The 18,882-nt window shown below is 36.3% G+C and overlaps 1 protein-coding gene across 1 annotated transcript in view; it reads right to left on the bottom strand.

Moving 5' to 3' along the window:
• LOC130083556 (xyloside xylosyltransferase 1-like) overlaps positions 1 to 14,159 on the bottom strand; it is a 38,874-nt gene extending 24,715 nt beyond the window's left edge. The window contains exons 1-3 of the mRNA XM_056248635.1: positions 13,999 to 14,159; positions 12,194 to 12,755; positions 7,071 to 7,218 (exon numbers count right to left, since the gene is read on the bottom strand). Of these exons, the coding sequence (XP_056104610.1) occupies positions 7,071 to 7,218; positions 12,194 to 12,673 (628 nt within the window). The 5' untranslated portion in view covers positions 12,674 to 12,755; positions 13,999 to 14,159. The remainder of the gene's footprint in view (positions 1 to 7,070; positions 7,219 to 12,193; positions 12,756 to 13,998) is intronic.
• Between the last annotated feature and the right edge of the window lie 4,723 nt (positions 14,160 to 18,882).

Raw genomic sequence — 18,882 nt, 5'->3', positions numbered from 1 at the left:
TGTTTTAATATTTTTAGTCTCTCCTTTATTTTCCATCAAACAGAGACAAAAAAGTACCAAATTGTAGTTGTCTGCAACTACATTTATCATGTTTATATATATGTGTATAGATATATATATATATAAATCAAACACTGTTATCTAACCAAATGCAACATTAAAGCGACAAATAAAAAAAAATGTCACTCAGATGCTTTTTATGCAGTGTTATTGTCAACTAAAAAATATTTTTTTTTTTTTTTATTTTAGTTAATTGAAATAAAGCTGAAATAAAATATAAATATTAGATGAAAAATTTAAATGGAAATTGTAAATATTGCCTTGGCAGTTAAAGTAAAATAAGTTGTTGAAGTTGAAGTACTAGAATTCTTACTAAACTAAACTGAAATAAATCTACAATTAAATTAGCAAAACAAAATATAATTATTAAAAATTACAATGAAAACTGAAAATATAAAAATGACAATTGATTCAAATAAATACTTAAATCGTATATAAAAATATAAAAATGATGAGGAAAAAATAATGAGGAAGTTTAGAATCAGACATTTCACAACCATAAAAAGCTAGAAAAAAATGAAAGTAGAGAGAATTCAATGTAAGTGCTCTTAGTTTTTTGCTCGTCAGCTGTAGTACTAGTAATGTTTGCTAGTAGTTCGCAAACAGAAAGATTGATTGATTGACTTTTTGTCTTTTTGTGAATGATTGCTCGTCACTGGAATCTTGTAATGTGTCTGGTTACTACACATATAGCAACCTGTGTTAAAACCTCCAATATCAATAAAAGCAACAACATGATTAGGTATAAATATTTAAAAAATCTACCTTTAGATTTTCTAGCTTATCCATTTACCAGCAGACACAAAAGCAACTGCTAAAAAAACACTCAAAGAAGCTGACTTTGTTGACAACACTCTTGAGGCAGTGAAAAAGCTGAAAGTCTTAAAACAAGGGCTTTCTGTTCCCTCACGAGCTGCCGAAAACATGGGACTTCTTCACAATAAAAACCATTTTAAAGCCATTTGAAACAAGGGCCAATTATTTTCACAGCTCCTGTTGTCACTTAGGCTAAGTAGTTAATATACCAGCCCACCTCCAGGCACAATGTTCCTTTAATAAACAGCCAAATCCCTCACAGCAATATGAGAGAACATTAAACCAGAGCGTTTATTTTTTTAAATCACTGGGCATGTGCTTCTTTTTCCACCATTAATACTTCATAAGAACAAACAAACAATCATTACTGAGCACCTAATCTTGCTCTTTAAGACCCACAGAAATTCTCATTTCCTCAGCGGGCCAGTGGTCTTCCAGGGATCATGGTATAAATGAGACTAATGGTGTCAGTCTCTTCCTCATGGCTCACTTATTCGGCCTCTCAGCAGGCCGGTATTGACTGCCCTGTTGGTAGACTTGATAACCGGAATGAGCCTGGCGGGAGAGACGGGTCATGCAAGCAGACAGACCTACTCCGACAGTAAAGAGAAATCAGAGTAATCTGGACGGAATTCCTCGAGGTGGGTATATGAGCAGTCAGTCAGTGGGTCAAAAGTGAATTAAAAACCACTGTTAAAGGGATAATTCGCCCAATTTTAACATTGATAATAATAATAAGCATTTATTGAGCAGAAAATCAACATATTAGAATGATTTCTGAAATATCATGTGACACTGAAGACTGGAGTAATGATGCTGAAAATTCAGCTTTGCATCACATGAATAAATTATATTTTTACTGAAAAATCAGACCCCAATTTTTTGTAAAAGTCTAAACTATAAACAGTAAAACGAAAAATTGCAAAATGCTCAAAAAAATATTGGTCTACAGCAAAATGTCTGAAGTGAGGAACAAATGTAAATTTGGATCATTGGATCAATACTCATAAGTGTCTAAACTTTCTGAATGTGCAGTTCTTATACAGTTCACAAAAAGAAAATAATTCAATTGCGAGGACTTGACTTAATATAGAGTGTATGAAAAATCCAACTTACAAAATGTTCTTCTAACAAATGTGAAAAGTAGCTTGAGTGAACTAAACAATACTCTAAACATGTTGCTAACAAAAGTTGTTTTGTTGACCTCATTAAGATTCACAAGTATTTTGACCAAATGTTGTCCCAACTTTCCAAATTATTATCTGAACAATTTTATGTTGAAAAATGTTGTGCCAGTTCCCAGCATGCATTGCAGCTTGAACAAATCATGTGGTAACTATTATTAAAAAATGATCATTGCTTTGCATTTACGGGCTTAATAAAAAAGTTAATATTTTTTATGGAATTGACATTTGTTGATCATCACCATGTTTGAGATGTGTTGTGCATCTCACTGCAACTTTTGTATGCAATTTATTTGCCTATCCGGGTTAAATGTTTGCCTCTTGTTTTAAGAGGCAAATAATGTTCATATCATGTAGTTAAATTTGAACATCAAACAGAATGAAAGAAGATTAAAGAAGTATTGTAGCCCCCTGCATTGCTAAATGCTAGACAATCTTTAGTTGTCTTGATAAGAATTTTTAAGTTCAAAAGACTACTCATTAGATGAGCAAAAGTATTAAGTTGACTTTAATTGAAGCAAATTAGTTGAGTTAACTTAACAAATTGAATGTGATAGGTTGCCTTATTTTGTCAAGTTAGGTCAACTTTTTTTATATACACCTGGATAATTTCCATTTCAATGACATGCGGGAGAACAATAAAGTGAAATGACCTACTTTCTGTCAACCTGCAAATTGTTTGTCTCACGTAAAAATTCTAAAAGTGTAAAAATAAAAAGGCGATGCAGGCCACGCTCTCAATCGCAAAATCAAAGGCTCTACCCACTGAATAAAACTGGAAAAGTGAACAACTCAGGGGGGAGTTTCTGAATAAATAAGGTGCACATACAGTGTCAGCGCCACGGGAGGGCCCGGCCCCAGAGTGGGCTTCCTGATTTTAGTTTGAGAGGCAGTACTGCCCTGGGAAGATCTCCCACTCAGAAGAACAAGATGAGGAGTGGATGGGTGTAGGCTGTCAAATACATGCATTCAAAATTAATTGTTTTCATTTTGGTTCGTTCTTAGCTAACAGATTTTTTCATTCAGTTTCCAGAGCGAAATAAGTACAGAATAGCGTTCGCTTTAAAATGAGAGTATTTTGATAATAATCTTTGAAAGTAACAATAAAAATCAATCACTGCTGATTTTTTTTTTTTTGAGAAACAGATACCTAAACATAATTTGTGAAGCTATTTAAAATTTTAAAATGGTCTACAGCAACAAAGCCGTCAAGACAGGAGTGCGAGCGGTGTGCCTTCAGTTGCAGATGCCGCCTTTAGTTTCAGATAACCATTCTAAAATTATTTTAGAGCTATTTGGATTCAACAGAATTTACTCATTCGTTTGAAATAAAATTACATTACATTACATATTAATAAACTGTAGAATATATACCGGTATACACAATTATTTTATTATTGAATTATTTATTCGTTAAATTATAAATTATCAGGTAAGTTAAGCATCATGTTTGTGATTTTTTTTATTCGTCATGTACAATAGATTCTGACAATTAAAACTAAACATCACTTACTGCATTATTTGTTCAGAAACAGTATATTATTGTACTTTTCACATTTATAGTAGGCTATGGTACAGCAACACTACAGCACTTCCAGTAGACTCTTTTATGAGGACGTCAACCATGGAAACTCCGAAAGCATGCCTTCAGTTGATGAAGACCCCATGCATATATAAAACTTTGTTATTAAATTGTGTATATAGAATTATTTTATTTACTAAGTTTCGTGCTTGTCCCCCCCCTCCCTTTTTTTTTTGAAAAAATCAATATTCAGAAACAGCTGCAGTTATGTTTTAACCGCACACACGCGGCCCACCCAAAAATTGCACACTACAAAACACATTTAAAGACCAGAATTGACCTGAAACAAGTATTCCAAAATGTCCAAATGTCTGCTAATGTTATTGCTATAGATTATTGGTGTTTCCTAATATGATATACTGTTTAGTTCCAAGAAAGAAAAGTGACGTCAGGATTCTGTCACAGCCATGAACCTAAAAGCTTTATCAAACACTCATAGGTCTTTACTCTCTCATGGTATCATTGATTTGTTAGGCTGACAGGAGTCCAGTGATTTGCATTTAGTGTAGCAGCAAACTCATCTGGGCATTCTGCTGGCACAGCAAACCATGCCTGGATGCCTGGATGCCTGGATGCCTGGATGCCTGGATGACCATTTGTTTCAATGTGAGAGAGAGCGAGTGGCAGAAGTGTCACAGAGGACCGCCCCGCCCCGCCAAGCGCTGTGCCATGTGCCCGTTCAGCACCTGTGAGTGAGTCGGCACATATGACACCATCAGCGGCCTCATGTCCAAATGTCCTTTCAGGATGGCCGAATGTACTGACCTTTAGATAACATGGTTAGAATGTGCGGCAGGAAGTGTGATGGGGAAGTTTACATGAACACTGAATGTTCTGCAGCTGCCACTTTTCAAATGGAAAAGTTGGGTCACAATATTGTTGTGAAAAAGTGGGTTAATCCTAATTCTATCAGTATAATAATTCTGACTTACAGAACAGACAGAATGCTACTTCTAAATATACATTTAAAATGTTAAAGGTGCTCTAAATGATGTCATGCGTTTTTAGGCCAAAACATTTTGTCACATACAGCGAACATCTCCTCACTATACGCTAGCTGCCTGTCCCCTGAACACACTGTCTCTGTAGACACACCAGGTTCCACAAACGGCAACAAAAACAAACTGGGCCAACCCGCACCACGAAACAAAACAAACAGTGTTCCAGTCAATAACCGACAAGAAGGATTTGGGGGTGGGATTAGAGCGCGAACACATGAAGGGGGGTGTGGAGGAGAAAGAAGCATGAAGAGGGAAGTTAGAATTATAACTCTAAGTTTGATATGGCCGACACACGACCAAAGAGACGACATTCCGATGAACAGAAAAATGCAAAGAAGAGGGAAAAAGAGAAGGAACACGCGAAGTCCCGAATTTACATCGGAAAAGTCTTTGAAAGGTGGCGAGAACTCCGCCGACATTCGACATTCAGGTAGCTCTGTTTTTGCTGGACAGGTGAGTAAATCCAGTTTGGGTTTTATAAATGGACTTTCATGTTCGCCTAACAAACACAAGGATATAATTAGCTAGAACAATGCAGTCAGCGCTAACTTAGGGGAATACAACATATAGGTTTATAGCAGCTAGCTATCGATCTCTATTGTAAATGATCAAGCAAACTCACAGTAGGGAGACAGTTTCTGTGAATGATTGTTTTCACCAACTGTTTGTTATGAATTTGAAATGTTCATTTATAGCCTATTGACTAAATTTGACTAAAAAATTACGACGGAGCCGTTGTTTATGCTCACTAGGAAACGCGAAGCTAACGTTATCTTGCTATTATTGTGTCCTTGTATGGGAGCTAAAGTTATAACCTCAGGTGGTGAAACGTTTAATTGTGTTTTTCTGGTAATGTTTCTCTTTTTCTGCATTATATGAAAGTATTTATCTAACTTGGCGACATTACACATTGAATGAAGTATCAGTAAAACTACAGGGGGAGGGGACGGGATGAGGAGGAGGCTGGGTCTAGCTAGCCTCCGTTTTGTTTGACAATACTTCGAACGTCAACAAGAAGTGACGTCACCCAACATCACTTAGAGCACCTTTAAAGGTGATGTAATTGATGTGACATTAGCTTCACTAAGCAAAATAATGACTATTTTCTCTAACTGACAGTACTGGAACTCTGGAAGACAACAAAAGCCATATATAAACGAGCACGCACATACATAAAAAACACGGACGGACGGATGGACAGATAGATAAATAGATAGACACATACAAAACCAAAAAATAAAAATAACAATAAAAATAATCAACAACAACTATACAATTTTTATAACTTTTTATTTCTATATTTTATTGTTTTTATTGTTATATTTTATTGTATGATTTTAGTGTCACAGGAACTGCTTAAAGGTGATGAATAATAATAATTACTGATACTATTGTTATTATTAGAGTAGAATTTGTTATTATTTTTAGATATTTTATTTATACCTATATTTATATATTTTATATATTTATATATATTTTCTTAAGACAAAAAATTAACAACAACAACAGTTATTATTAATACAATATAATTTTCCATTGCTTTTAGATGTTTCATTTAATAACTTTTTTTCCCCTCAAGATTAAAAAAATAGACAAGTAGAAATTCATGGCCTTTATGTGGTTCCATGTTTGGAAACAGTCATTATTCCTGCAATTTCTGGAGATGCTAGTGTTGCAGAAACTACAAATTTTTAACTTTTGGGTTTAGTTTAGTCAGAGACAATTTATATAGAGACATGCCACTTCCTCAATCCTCAATACAACTATATAGGGAAAACCCGTAACGCCAAAGATGGCGGTTGTATGCACATGCCCCGCCCCTCCCGCTGTAAAGCCAATCGTCTGCTTTTAACAGTCAAGCCGGGAAACATGTAAGCCTATCGTCTGGTTCCACTGACGCATGCGCACAGTTGAGGTTTGCGACAGCGGAAACGAGAACCCTTGCGCATGCGTAGTAAACGTATAACCTGTGAGGAAAAAGACCTTTTAAACCTTATTTTGGGCCAAAGTCATCAAACTTTTTCAGCGATTTTTATCATGTTTTACTGCGGTTTCTATACAAGCAGTTTTTATGTCCCGGTGACCAGTGAAAGTGCAGTTCTGACTCTCTGCCCATTCATTTAGATAGGAGCCTGGTCTTGTTAGACCGAAATAGCTGCCCGGAGGCGTTGCCAAGATGGCGGCCGAGTGGCATGACTTGCCTAAAAGGACTTTGGTTTAGTTCTTTGGTCTTTATTGTCCACAAACTGTCCACAACTTCCATAAGAGGAACAGAAGCAATTTGTCAAAGAGCCAACAATATTGTAATATACAATGCCCGGTTTATTAATGGACATCAACATTACAATATTAAAAAAAGCTAAATAAAAGTTGCAATTGCTTTTCCTGTGCCTATAAACAATGGCAATGCCGAGGCACGTATCTCACCTGCAGGCATGATGCGATGCATGGCCACCGACAGGAAGAAGATGGCATCGCTGTAGTACGCGCCGGATCCTGCACTGAAGTGCTTCTGCATGGCTTCCACGATGGGGAATAATTTCTCTGTAAGGGCTTCTACATTGTGAAACACCACCTGGAATTGACAACAGAAATGTATGTGATAAATGAGGACTTTTTTGTGACCCTAGTGACTCTGACACTACATTTTTGTAAATTCGGTGCATGGGTGGAAAGGAGTGAGCTGTATTTCTGCCATCTTTTGGCACAGAGATTTCATTCTCAGGTGTTCACAATTTGGCTCACTGAGCCTTGACAGTCGTCTTTTACTGCTCCTTCCATTGAAAGCACACAATACATGTGTTTGTCTGCAGTGCAACCAGCCGCCAAATCCTGCTCCGCAATGCAAGACTTTGGCGTCGACTCGACTCATGCAATCAGATAATGTGTATCTTTCGCTAGCTTGCACAAAGACGATGGAGGTGGAGGGGGGATGGGTGTTCAGTAATCACAGATTTCCCATTAAGGTTTTGATTGCAGGGGTATAATATGTTTCTGCCATAGGGTTAGCATTCCACCTTCAGTCTGGCGAAACAAAAGCACTAATACAGCACAAGCTCAGAAGATTCAAGGAACACAGTTGATAATGATTTTGTAACAAACCAAGCATTTTAAAGTTTTGTCTGTGTGGAAATATGTGCAAAAGTACAGTAAGACAAATATTAGTTGTATCTAGAGGCAGATTTTCTTTGAAACCTTCACACAATCAAGACTTTCTTCACCTTGTATCTTTGGAGTCAGGAAATGCAAAATTCTGACAAATGTACAATTGAAAGTTGAAGCGACCAGGTTGATTCACAAAGACGTTTTTCTCATTTCACCCTAAATAGGTCAATTCCAACAGCCCAATTGTGTCCTGCAAACTCGGCTACACAGGACGGAGATTCAAAATAGAAGTTGAGAATTTGAATTCTCCATTCAAAGATAATGGGAAGACAATTATCAATATTTCACTTCTTTAGAAAATTGACTAGGAAGGAAAATGTAATGATTACAAATATATACAAATGCCAAGTGAAGTGAATTTTGCAATTTCAAAGTCGTGGGTTTGATTACCAGTGAATGCATGAACTGTAACAAACTACCGTTCAAAAGTTTGGGGTCAGTATGTTTTTTTCTTTGTTGTTGTTGTTCGCTTATTTGTTTGTTTTTTAAAGAAATTAATACTTTTATTGAGCAAGAACACATTGAATTGATCAATGACAGTAAATACATTCATAATGCTACAAAATATTTCTATTTCAAATGAATGCTGTTATTTGTTGCACAACTGTTAGTAGAAACACAACTGTTTTCAGCATTGATAATAATAAGAAATGTTTCTTGAGCACCAATCTCGTTCTTGAGCCATGACAGCAATACATCGTCATTTTAATTTTTAAGAGTTATTTAAAAAAAATTAAAAAGGCTTTTTGAGATTCTATCAAAAACCTAAGCTGCCATGGATAAAAATATCTCCTGAATGTTAAAATGTAAAGATATCCCCTGATGAGTGTGCGTACATCATCAAAACACCATAAAAAAAATAATATATAATAATAATCTGCTCTAAAAGTATCAAGTTGGGAGCACCCATTCAATATTTCATCACAGTTTATTTGTGATATTGCCCTGAATTTTTAATAAGAAAACTGCTAAATAATGCAGAAGCAATGAGAAATTAACAGAGAAAACGAAACATTTTGCTCATAAGAACTTGAAAGAGAACAGAGCACTCATTTGAATTCCTCATTTCACTTGAAAAGAACTAATAGTTAGGAACAGAAACTACACCAGTAAGCACTAGTTTTATTTTATAGATGAAGTAACTGCAGGGACCAGCTATCTCTTCCAGGAATTCAAATGTGTTTCGGCATCCAGAGCTCAGTGTAATCTCCATTACTAGCACATTAAGTACTGTGCAAAAATGCCTGTGGTATTATTAAATTAAATGCTTATGAACGCGTTAATGCTCATGGGGACTTGAAGCAGAGCCTGCTGGTCATTTATGTGCTTCTGATTTTCTATAATAAAGTGAGACAGTACTTTATTATATGAGACTGGATGCTTGCAAAAGTATCACTGACAATCTGAATGTTCTAGTCCAATAGTCCCATATGCTTAAGAGAATACCATGATAATACTATGGGGTAAATAACCAAAAATATGAAACCAATCAATCAATACCTTTATCTGCCAATGCTGTCAAACTGCAATACGGAATGAAACCCGGATTCTGCAAACCATCGACCTTGTATGCTGGCTACAGACTGTACGATTTCGGCAATCCTAAGATCATTACAAATCACACTGTACAACATGGATCTAATAAACTTGGATGCGCCACGTATGTAGACTGTACGATGATGACACCTATTAATTGAATCGTAGGCTACGGCGCAAGTTATAGAAGAATTAAATGTCAGTGGTAACAAAATAGAGCAAGATGAATCGCACTTTGGCAATTGTGGTTTTTATGTGCGCTGAAAAAAAAGAGGAGGAAGCGAAAGAGGAGAATATGGACGTGATTGATCATCTTTCGTCTGGGACTGCCCAAAATCATACAATGTGTACTGTGCATTACACACTTCATTCAGTTCCGCAAAGAGCTCAATAAACCATAATGACCTTTCTCCCCCAGAGAACACATGTCTGATGAGTTCATACTGGATTTATCTCATCATGAGACTGTGTGGGAGTCTGTGAGCCCGCAGTGATAGTGGAACTTTCCACGCTGTCAGTGTCTGCGCAGTTTTGAGAGTGAGACAGGTTCAGTCTATAACCTGGAGCCCAAAACAGCCTGCGCTAAAAAAACACATGCCAACATGACACTCTAAAAATAATTAATTCATAAAAAATAAAAAAAATAAAAATTGCATGCATATGAATGGACTATAGGGTTATTATAGTTAACTGAAACTAAAATTAAACAACAACAAAAAATGTGTTGCTTTAAATAAAACATTAACTGAAATGCATTTAAAAAAAGTATTGGAGTATTATATGTATATATATATATATATATATATATATAAATTATTATTACTACCACTACTACTAAAACAGTTAATTCTTTTACAAAATTAAAATTAAAATTTACAAAATATAATTAAATTTATATATACGTATATATATATATATATATATATATATATATATATATATTCTACTAATAGTACAACTACTGCTACTCCAAACAACAACAATCATAATCATCACCCTCACCACTGAATGTTATTATTATTATTATTACTATTACAACAATAGTTAGTTTTCTATAATAATATAATAATAATATATCATCCACTACTACAGCTACTGCTCCAAATAACAACAATCATCATCATCCAAATTTAGAATCCACTAAAAATAGGCTCTTGTTTAGTGAGTGTGTGTGTGTGTGTGTGTGTGTGTGTGTGTGTGTGTGTGTGTGTGTGTGTGTGTGTGTGTGTGTGTGTGTGTGTGTGTGTGTGTGTGTGTGTGTGTGTGTGTGTGTGTGTCTAAAACTGCTTTAATCAAAATGTTGCAGCACATGTTGGGATGGGTGACGATGATTATCGGATGTTGCATTAAGCCAAATACTCATTATCTTATTGTGTGTGTGTGTTGAATGAGTCTGGATTAAAGGAAGGTAATCTGCACCTCAGTCTCACAGCATCCCTGCTAAACTGCGCCAGTCCAAGACAGAGGATCAGCTTCCACTAATGCCCGGCAACTGTTGCTAGGCAGGAAACACTGCTGTCTGCTCGATACATGATCCACAGCAGAAAAGTTGCACTGGCTGCCTTTACATGATCAATCAACTGAGATAAAGAAAATATCCGAACCTTAAGAGTCCAGTGATGACCTATCTGCCTGAACTAGGCCAAGTTTACTTCATGCTTCCACAGACAAATCCTCAACAACAGGATCAGACCAAAGATCCTAAAGCTCAAAGAGGAATCACAAAAACCCACTGTGATAGAGTAACACTGCCCCCATGTGACCAACACACAGCCAATGAAAGCCTTACTTTATTCTTCATTTCCTAAAGTGTGATTTATTGAACAAATGGGTGACTATTTGACTGCATTATTTAACCACTAAAATAATCCCAGTCATCGTTCAGTGAAAAAGATCCACATAGCTTGCTCGATTTTTATTGATTTAAGCTTAAATAGTTTGATAAGAAGTGTGTTCACAGAATGAGCCCAGTTGTTTTGATGAACTGAAAAATCTGATATACAGTGTGAAAGTGTTTGATAACAGTCAGTTTGAGCGGTCCTGAGGGAGTACTGCAGTGTGAGAGCTGTGTGTTGTTCTTCTGTGAGCTGATGTAAAGGAAACGTCTGCGGTGTGACCTCTAGTCCTGTCGGAGTTCAGCTTTCCTGCACTGCCACCTGCTGTGCTTGCAAACAGCACAGAATGCCTTTGTGCTTTTAACAAGGAAAAAAAAATCGTCCCTTTTTCAGGCAGGATACTGTATTTTAAAGCCACGGTTCCATTAACTTCGGACACTAAACCCAATCGTAAACCCACTTGGAATACACATGTGTTGCATGGGATCATTCTGTGATACTTTTGCATCTTTTTTAAAAGGTTTGATGCTGGCTGCTATTCACGGCCGGTATATGGACGAACGTGAGCGGGACATTTTTTTTTAATTCTCCTTTTTGTGGTCCATAAAATAAGGACATACGCCAGGGTTTGTAAATGATGACTTAGTTTTCATTTTAGGGTGATGGCAAAACTAAAGCAGCAGGCAGCAGGATTAAAAAAGATCCCTTTCCCTTTAATAACAAAACCATGTCCGTTAATATCATAGACTGTAAAAAATGAATATGTTAATATGAGGTTAATATGCATATAATTTTTGTTTTGTTTATTATATGTAATATATACAGTGTGATTTATATTATATGATATGATTATAACAATGTATTATAATATTATAATCATCTTCTGAACCACTCCAACTCCAAATAATAATAATTATTATTATTCAAATGTATTCAGACTGCAAATATTTTAAAGACATCAAAGTCTTTGCTGCATCAGCACACATTGCAAAACATGGATGTCCACTGACATACCTTGTACAGGAAGGTTGCATCCAGCAGAAGTTCAGGAAGCATCTTCTCCCCCAGCTCCTGACTGCCCGCATCAGAGACGTAGTGGAGAACCAGCATCTCATCCTCCAAGAACCGTCCATGTTTGGCCATGGAGCGCATGACCACCTGAAACTTCTGCTGAAGGGTCAAGCTCTTGTCAACCTTGGTGAACATCATGAGAGCATGAAAGCGTGACAGCTTTCCCTCCAGGTCATCTCCAGTTCTGCTTTCTGGACGTCCGGACCGGATGTCTATGGAAAGATCAGCATCATCGCGGTTGGTGTTGTGGCTCGCTTGTGTTTCCTTGATCCGCTTTGTGGTGCTGGAGAAGTTCTGCTTTTCGGAGCCAAAGTAGTAGAACGCCACCACCGCCAAGGCTGCGGCAAGAAGCAGCATGATCTGATAGGACCTAAAAGTGCTGATCCTTCCCATGGTGACCGACAGGACCCGCAGGACACCCATGGATCCACTTCTACATGCACAAAATAGGTCAGGATGCCCTTTCTTTCTCGTCTTGTTGACCGTCTCTAATCTCCGATCATGTCTTGAATGCAAGAAAAAGGAATTTATCAATGACATTTGCTGAGCTGAAAATGTCACTTCACACTTGATATTATACCTAATGACTCCCAAGTTTTTTTCCGCAGGGTTTTTTCTCCATTCTGTCACCTGATGAAGTTTGGGTTCCTTCTGTCACGCTGAGTTGGGGACACTTAATATTCAGCTATATTATTGATCTGACAGTACTGATTCTGTTTTATGAGAACTGAACTGGACGATGACATCATTTTTGGAAGAACTAATTTAATAATTGATGATCTTTACAACGGAACTGAATCAACACTGAACTGACTTCAGCTGAACAGCAGCCAAAAAGCATAATGTTCCTATCATCACTGTAAAGCTGCTTTAAAACAATCTGTATTGTATAAAGCGCTTGACTTGAGGTTACTATCTTTGTTTTTTTAGCTACAGAAAAGGGGATGAATAAATAAAGACTTAAATTAAGGCCTGTTCATCACATAAATTAGTCATATAACTTCAGAAGACTTATAATAAAGTCATTTGTCATATGGACCATTTTTATAAAACTTTTTTTCTGTGTGTTTTTCTTTTGGAGCTTGACAGCCCAGTCCACATTCGCAGTATGGAATAGGGCAGGAAGGTCGTTATTCAAACATTCACTGTGTTCAAGTGTAGAAGGAAATTAGTTTAAAATGTCATATGTCTTTTACTACTCAACTACTCTTTTAAATGGATAGTTAGCCTAGTTATCCTAAATTAAAATTATTTTGTCATCATTTTATGTTTCACAGAAGAAAGAAATGCATACAGGTTTGGAATGACAGAGTGAGAAAATTATTTTATTGATATAATGCAATATATTATGCCTTTAGAAGACTTGGAATATAGCGAACAAGTCATATGGACAATTTATATGATCATTTTATTGTGTGTTTTTTTCACTCTCCATTCACTTTCATTAAATGGACAGAAGATACTCTTCAATATCTCACGGTTTTTGCTACAATGAAAAAAACGACATATGGGGAGTAAATTATTTCAGAAGAATTTTCTTTTTTTGGGGTGAACTGTCCCTTTAAGTCATTCAGGTCAAATGACAATTTCAAACAAGAAACCTTCAAAGATGTCAGCTCTAACGAAAGTCAGCAGCAGACGTTCTTTTAAATATGCAAATCCATACATGAATAATCCGTGAACCTTGATGCAGGATGGCATGTAAGCAACAGTTAACGTTACTGCACATGATTGTACAAGTCACTTACCGCCGTCACATGACTCATTCAGCAACGCGTATTAACATCAGAAGTCCTTCACTGCACCTGAAAGCAAACTGTGGAGCAGTCTGTCACTAAACATTGAAGGAAAAAATTTATTTGCAATGGCAGAAGAAAATTGCAAACACGAGACATCTAAACACTTGCACGTCCTGCATCACCGCACCGGAAGTTGAACAGTTCATAATAAAAGTCTCGCAATCACATGGTAGAGATCGAGCATCTTTTAATTTTTTTTAAAGAAATCCGTTTTATTTTGTGTGTAAATTACTTTTTTTTTTTTTTTTTTATATTAGTGCTATAATTTAACAAATATTTTTCATTGTTACTTAAATAAAACCGTTATCAAATTCTGAGGCCACATTGGAAAATCAAGGATTTAATATCTAATTTAAACATGTACATGTAATTTAAACATTTTATAAATATGTAACTTTTTAAAATATTTTTGTTTAATAAGGATTTGTGGTCACTAATCAAAGAAGTAAAATGCGTGACATTCATCATGTTAAAGGGTAACTAAACACTGAAACAACTTTTTTTAGTTAATGATCCTTTAAGAATGGAGCTTCATATGCTGTTCTTTGATTCGAGTACTTTTTTTGACATTTGGGTATAAAGTATAAACCTTGTCTGGCCGGTTGACTCAGTCACCATCAACTTTTTTTTTTTTTACTTTAAGACAAGCATTTGTCACATACACAAGGTTAAGCCATTTTGGTGTCTCAAAATGTTCTAGTCTATCTACTGTTACACTGACAGTGTAAACTGCGAATGTTAATGGCATTCAGATACATATACACAAACATGTACATAATATTAAGTAAAACAGTAAGGAAAATTCTTGAAATACGTTTATTTTTACATAGTCACATAACACTCAAAATATTGAAGACAGACGGGATACAAAGCTACTTTTGAACTGAGGTGCACAATGAAACCGAATAGAAATGAAGATGAGGCTTTGTAACTGATGGCAGTTTTTACAGAGTGCAGTCATAGGCCAAAACTCCCTTACATCTACAAATAATCAAAAATACTAGGGCAAATTTTTTCAGCTTTTGACTTTTTCCTTTTTTTTTTTAAATCCCATGCAAGGAAGGAAGGAGGTAAAGAAAGTATTTGGCCCGCTATATATAATTTTATAATAGTGATAGTAAAAAAAAAAAAAGTATATCTTTATGACATCATAATTCAACACGTAAATAAGTAAAATAAATGCAACAGCAATACCGAGAGAGAAACGTAACCAAAGCATTTAAAAAAAAATGCTTTGAACTTCCATTATATAGAATTTTCAATATCCTCCATCTGACAAACTTCACATAATAGCACATTAATTTACATTTTATTTTCCTTTGAATTCAAATAGTAATTTTCCTCTCTTTTTATTGGTGTAGTAGAGTTTCTAAGACTCCAGACCAAACCACTAAAACATTCACAATCGGTATGAACTTGCCTATGCAAGTAAACCTTCAGTGCTACGCAACATTGACGGCTTTGTTGTCGACACACAAAGACGGTTCTGAGCGATGATTTTCAAGTACAACAACTGAAACTTATTAAACAAATTGTAATCGTTTTCTTATTTTCATTTGTCATACAAAAGACTCCAGAATTTCTGCATCTCAATAGTTTGTTAGCAAGTCGTAAAAAAAAAAAAAAGTTAGGTAAATTATAAAGATACTGATCACATTAGACATTTGTGAATGGGCTTTTTAGCGGGTCCGGCCCAAGAAGATCTGTAACCTGTACAGACAAAAACACACATAGTGAATAGAACCATGCATTAAATGGCTTTAAGAGAGCTAACATAAGGCTGCTTACCATAACTAAGCTCTAATGTAGCTGACCTCAGTTTCAGGCAGTAAATGAGCAGGTAGGGTTAAAAACACATGCAGGAGACTAAAGCGTCCCTCAGGACCGAAGGCAAAGAGAGAAAGAACAAAGAACGGAGGAATACAAAGTGCAAGAACCACCTGCATACATCAGTCTGACGCCAAGTGTGTATCTGTTCATTTGTTTACTGCATATAAGAGTAACAACAAGATTTACAAAAAAAACATATAGCAAATGAATGCATAAGTGTGGAATACTACAATATTAAGTACTCAGGACACCCTTTCAAACTTAAAAACAGTAGAAAAACAAACTGTCTATCATTACAATTTGCATTGTTAAATGTTGCCCAGTATTTCAGCTGAATTTCAGCTTTGCAAAGACTTTAATATGGAAATGCACGTCACTTCCTTCTGTTTTTCCTACATCGAGCGATCAGATCTTCATCTGATCATTTATAGCTCAGGTGGTTATGCAAGTATGATCATTGACTTTCCTACTGAGGAAAATACAACTGTGTGAGAGGAAAAATAGTACTCAGGGGTTTCCTGCCTATAGTAGCCATATATCCATTTAAATAGCACGATTACACCTCATTTGTAATTGTACATTTTCACAGCTTTAAAGTAATGCAGAATCATGACAAGGGCTTGAATTAACTGACAAGAGCCGAGGAGGGATAGAAAGCGAAAACGTGGATCTGTGTCAAACGCAAACCTTAAAAGAATAGTTCACCCTAAAAAGAAAACTGTCTGTCATCATTTACTCACCCTCACGTCAACCCATATCTTTTTCTTTTGTCTCTATACAATGAAAGTCAATGGTGTCCAATGTTGTTTGGACGTTCTACAAAATATCTTCCTTTTGTGTTCTGCAGAAGAAAGTCATAAGTCATACAGGTTTGGAACGACATGAGGGCGAGTAAATGTTTTTTAACTGTGTGATTATTTGATTGGATACAACCTGGTCTGGAATCTCACGTTTCGATTCGTAGCTCAAGACGGCAAAGCGAGAGTGTTGTTAGCCAGAAAGCTGGTAAATCAACAGGCGAAGGGAGCAGCTCAAACGTAACACTGCCATTACGGCCCCATGCAAGGCACTTAACCTGACTCAAGAGGCGCTCATTAGTTAGTTCATTTAAAATGATCTAAAGCTAACTACCTTTTTTCCCTCTTCTCTCTAGATTGTTTAGCCCTGTACTGTCACATCAGAGACATCCTGCACCATGAAACATTCACTGTACATTGTATGTAGTAATGAAAAAGGAGACGAGGAGGAACAGAGTGCGTATATATACACATATATAAGCATGTATGTATATAAATGTATGTGTAGTTATAATGCACTGTACTGTAGTGTTATCGGTAAACAATATTATACCAGCGTCTTCCACTTGAAGCATCTAAAAGCCATTTCACCGTCTAAAACATACATTTCGTCCATAGAATCTTTCAATATAATGTGTAACTACACAGCACAATCTTTCTTAATGCTTCTTGTACAAACTACAACCTGTAAAAAAAAATATATATATTATCAGGCTAACAGAAAAGGACTTGCCAGCTTTAGTGTAGTGGAAGTACCCAGAGATACGGCGACTCAACCGAAGGTGATAAAAAGCTGTTTTGTTCTTTCGCAACTGCTTAGCGTCAAAGCACCAACAAGCGTTTGCTTTCCTGTGGCATGCAAGGGCCCATGGAGGAGACGAACATCCATTCATACTAAGCGAGTGTATTAAGGCTTCATATCTGCACGCTGCCAGGGCATCTGGTAGGACAATCGTTACTCGGACAGCCAAGAGAACACAGAGCCGATAACCTGGATTCAGGTGATGTTTCGCACACTGGAACTGGGAAAACCACTGATCTGGGAGTACAAATGAAACTGTAAGTCCTGATTAGTAATAGAGCGATATATATATCAGCCAGACGGATTAGTTTGCCAATATTTGGCCATTTTAAAAACATGGGTATTGACCGAAAGCCTCGTTGATGGAAAATAAACATTGTTCAAATGTTTCAAACTCAATATATGGAGTAAACGTTGTTAAATAAGTGAAATAATTAACCCGCATTGATTTGCTCACATGTCGCCATCAGTACTGGCCATCAAAAAACCATACCGTACTCCAAAAAATGATTACTTCCTTCCATTGAGGATCTGAACTGTTATTGTGTAGTGCGTTACGTGCATATTGAGAACACAAACCATGTTTTACCAATGTCTCTGAAAAAAGTCTGTTTAAAGAGAATGAGACTCATGTAGTGCTACTGTGAGGCCAAAATGTGAGATCGTAATAAAAACAAAATCAAAATATTCACGTCCAGTGCATAATAAGGTATTCAGGCTATCATTTTAGCTCACTGTGCATATAAGGAAGAAAGGAGAACAAATCATCCGTCTATTGTAAAAGCCAGTGTGGCCAACTGAACTCAAAGAATAAGAGCGCAATTTGGAAATCAGCACCATCAGATTTGTACTGCTACGCCTCGGCTGTCTTTCAGGGGGGTTTAGTGTTGGTTTTGAGCGGAAAGGCCAGGTAGCAGACCAGAAAGTTTCATACCCTGTTTTTCTAGAGTGTTCTCAGAGGTTCCGTGCATATTAGAAGGCATTTGTAGTTTTAAACAGGAAGACATGAACATCCCCAGAAAAGCTCCTGAAGAGTGCAGAAGGTTTTTTTTTTCTCAAAGGTTTGTTTTCCATAGAAAAAAATTATATATATTAATAATAATAATAATAAGAAGAAGAATTGACTCTCCAGGAAAAGAGCAGCACAAAGGGGAGAGAGAAAAAAAACAGCGGGACAAAACTACAGCTATAATGTAAAACCACTCTGGAAAATGGTGGGCAAGAGATGCCTCATTTGGAAAAAAAATAAAAATAAAAAAAAAGATGTCCTTTCAGGTTGTTTTAGTGCTCTGAAGGTCATTTGTACATGAGGTTTGTGTGCCATGATTCTCCATGGCATAAAGCAGGCAGTGCGTCCTACAAAAAGGGTCTCGTTTCTGCCTGTTATCCGGCCCTAAGTTCTGC

This window comes from Rhinichthys klamathensis, unplaced genomic scaffold (genome assembly GCF_029890125.1).
Source record: "Rhinichthys klamathensis goyatoka isolate OS25496 unplaced genomic scaffold, OSU_Roscu_1.1 h1tg000056l_1, whole genome shotgun sequence".
Lineage (NCBI taxonomy): Eukaryota > Metazoa > Chordata > Actinopteri > Cypriniformes > Leuciscidae > Rhinichthys > Rhinichthys klamathensis.
This window is presented reverse-complemented; position numbering and strand designations above follow the sequence as displayed.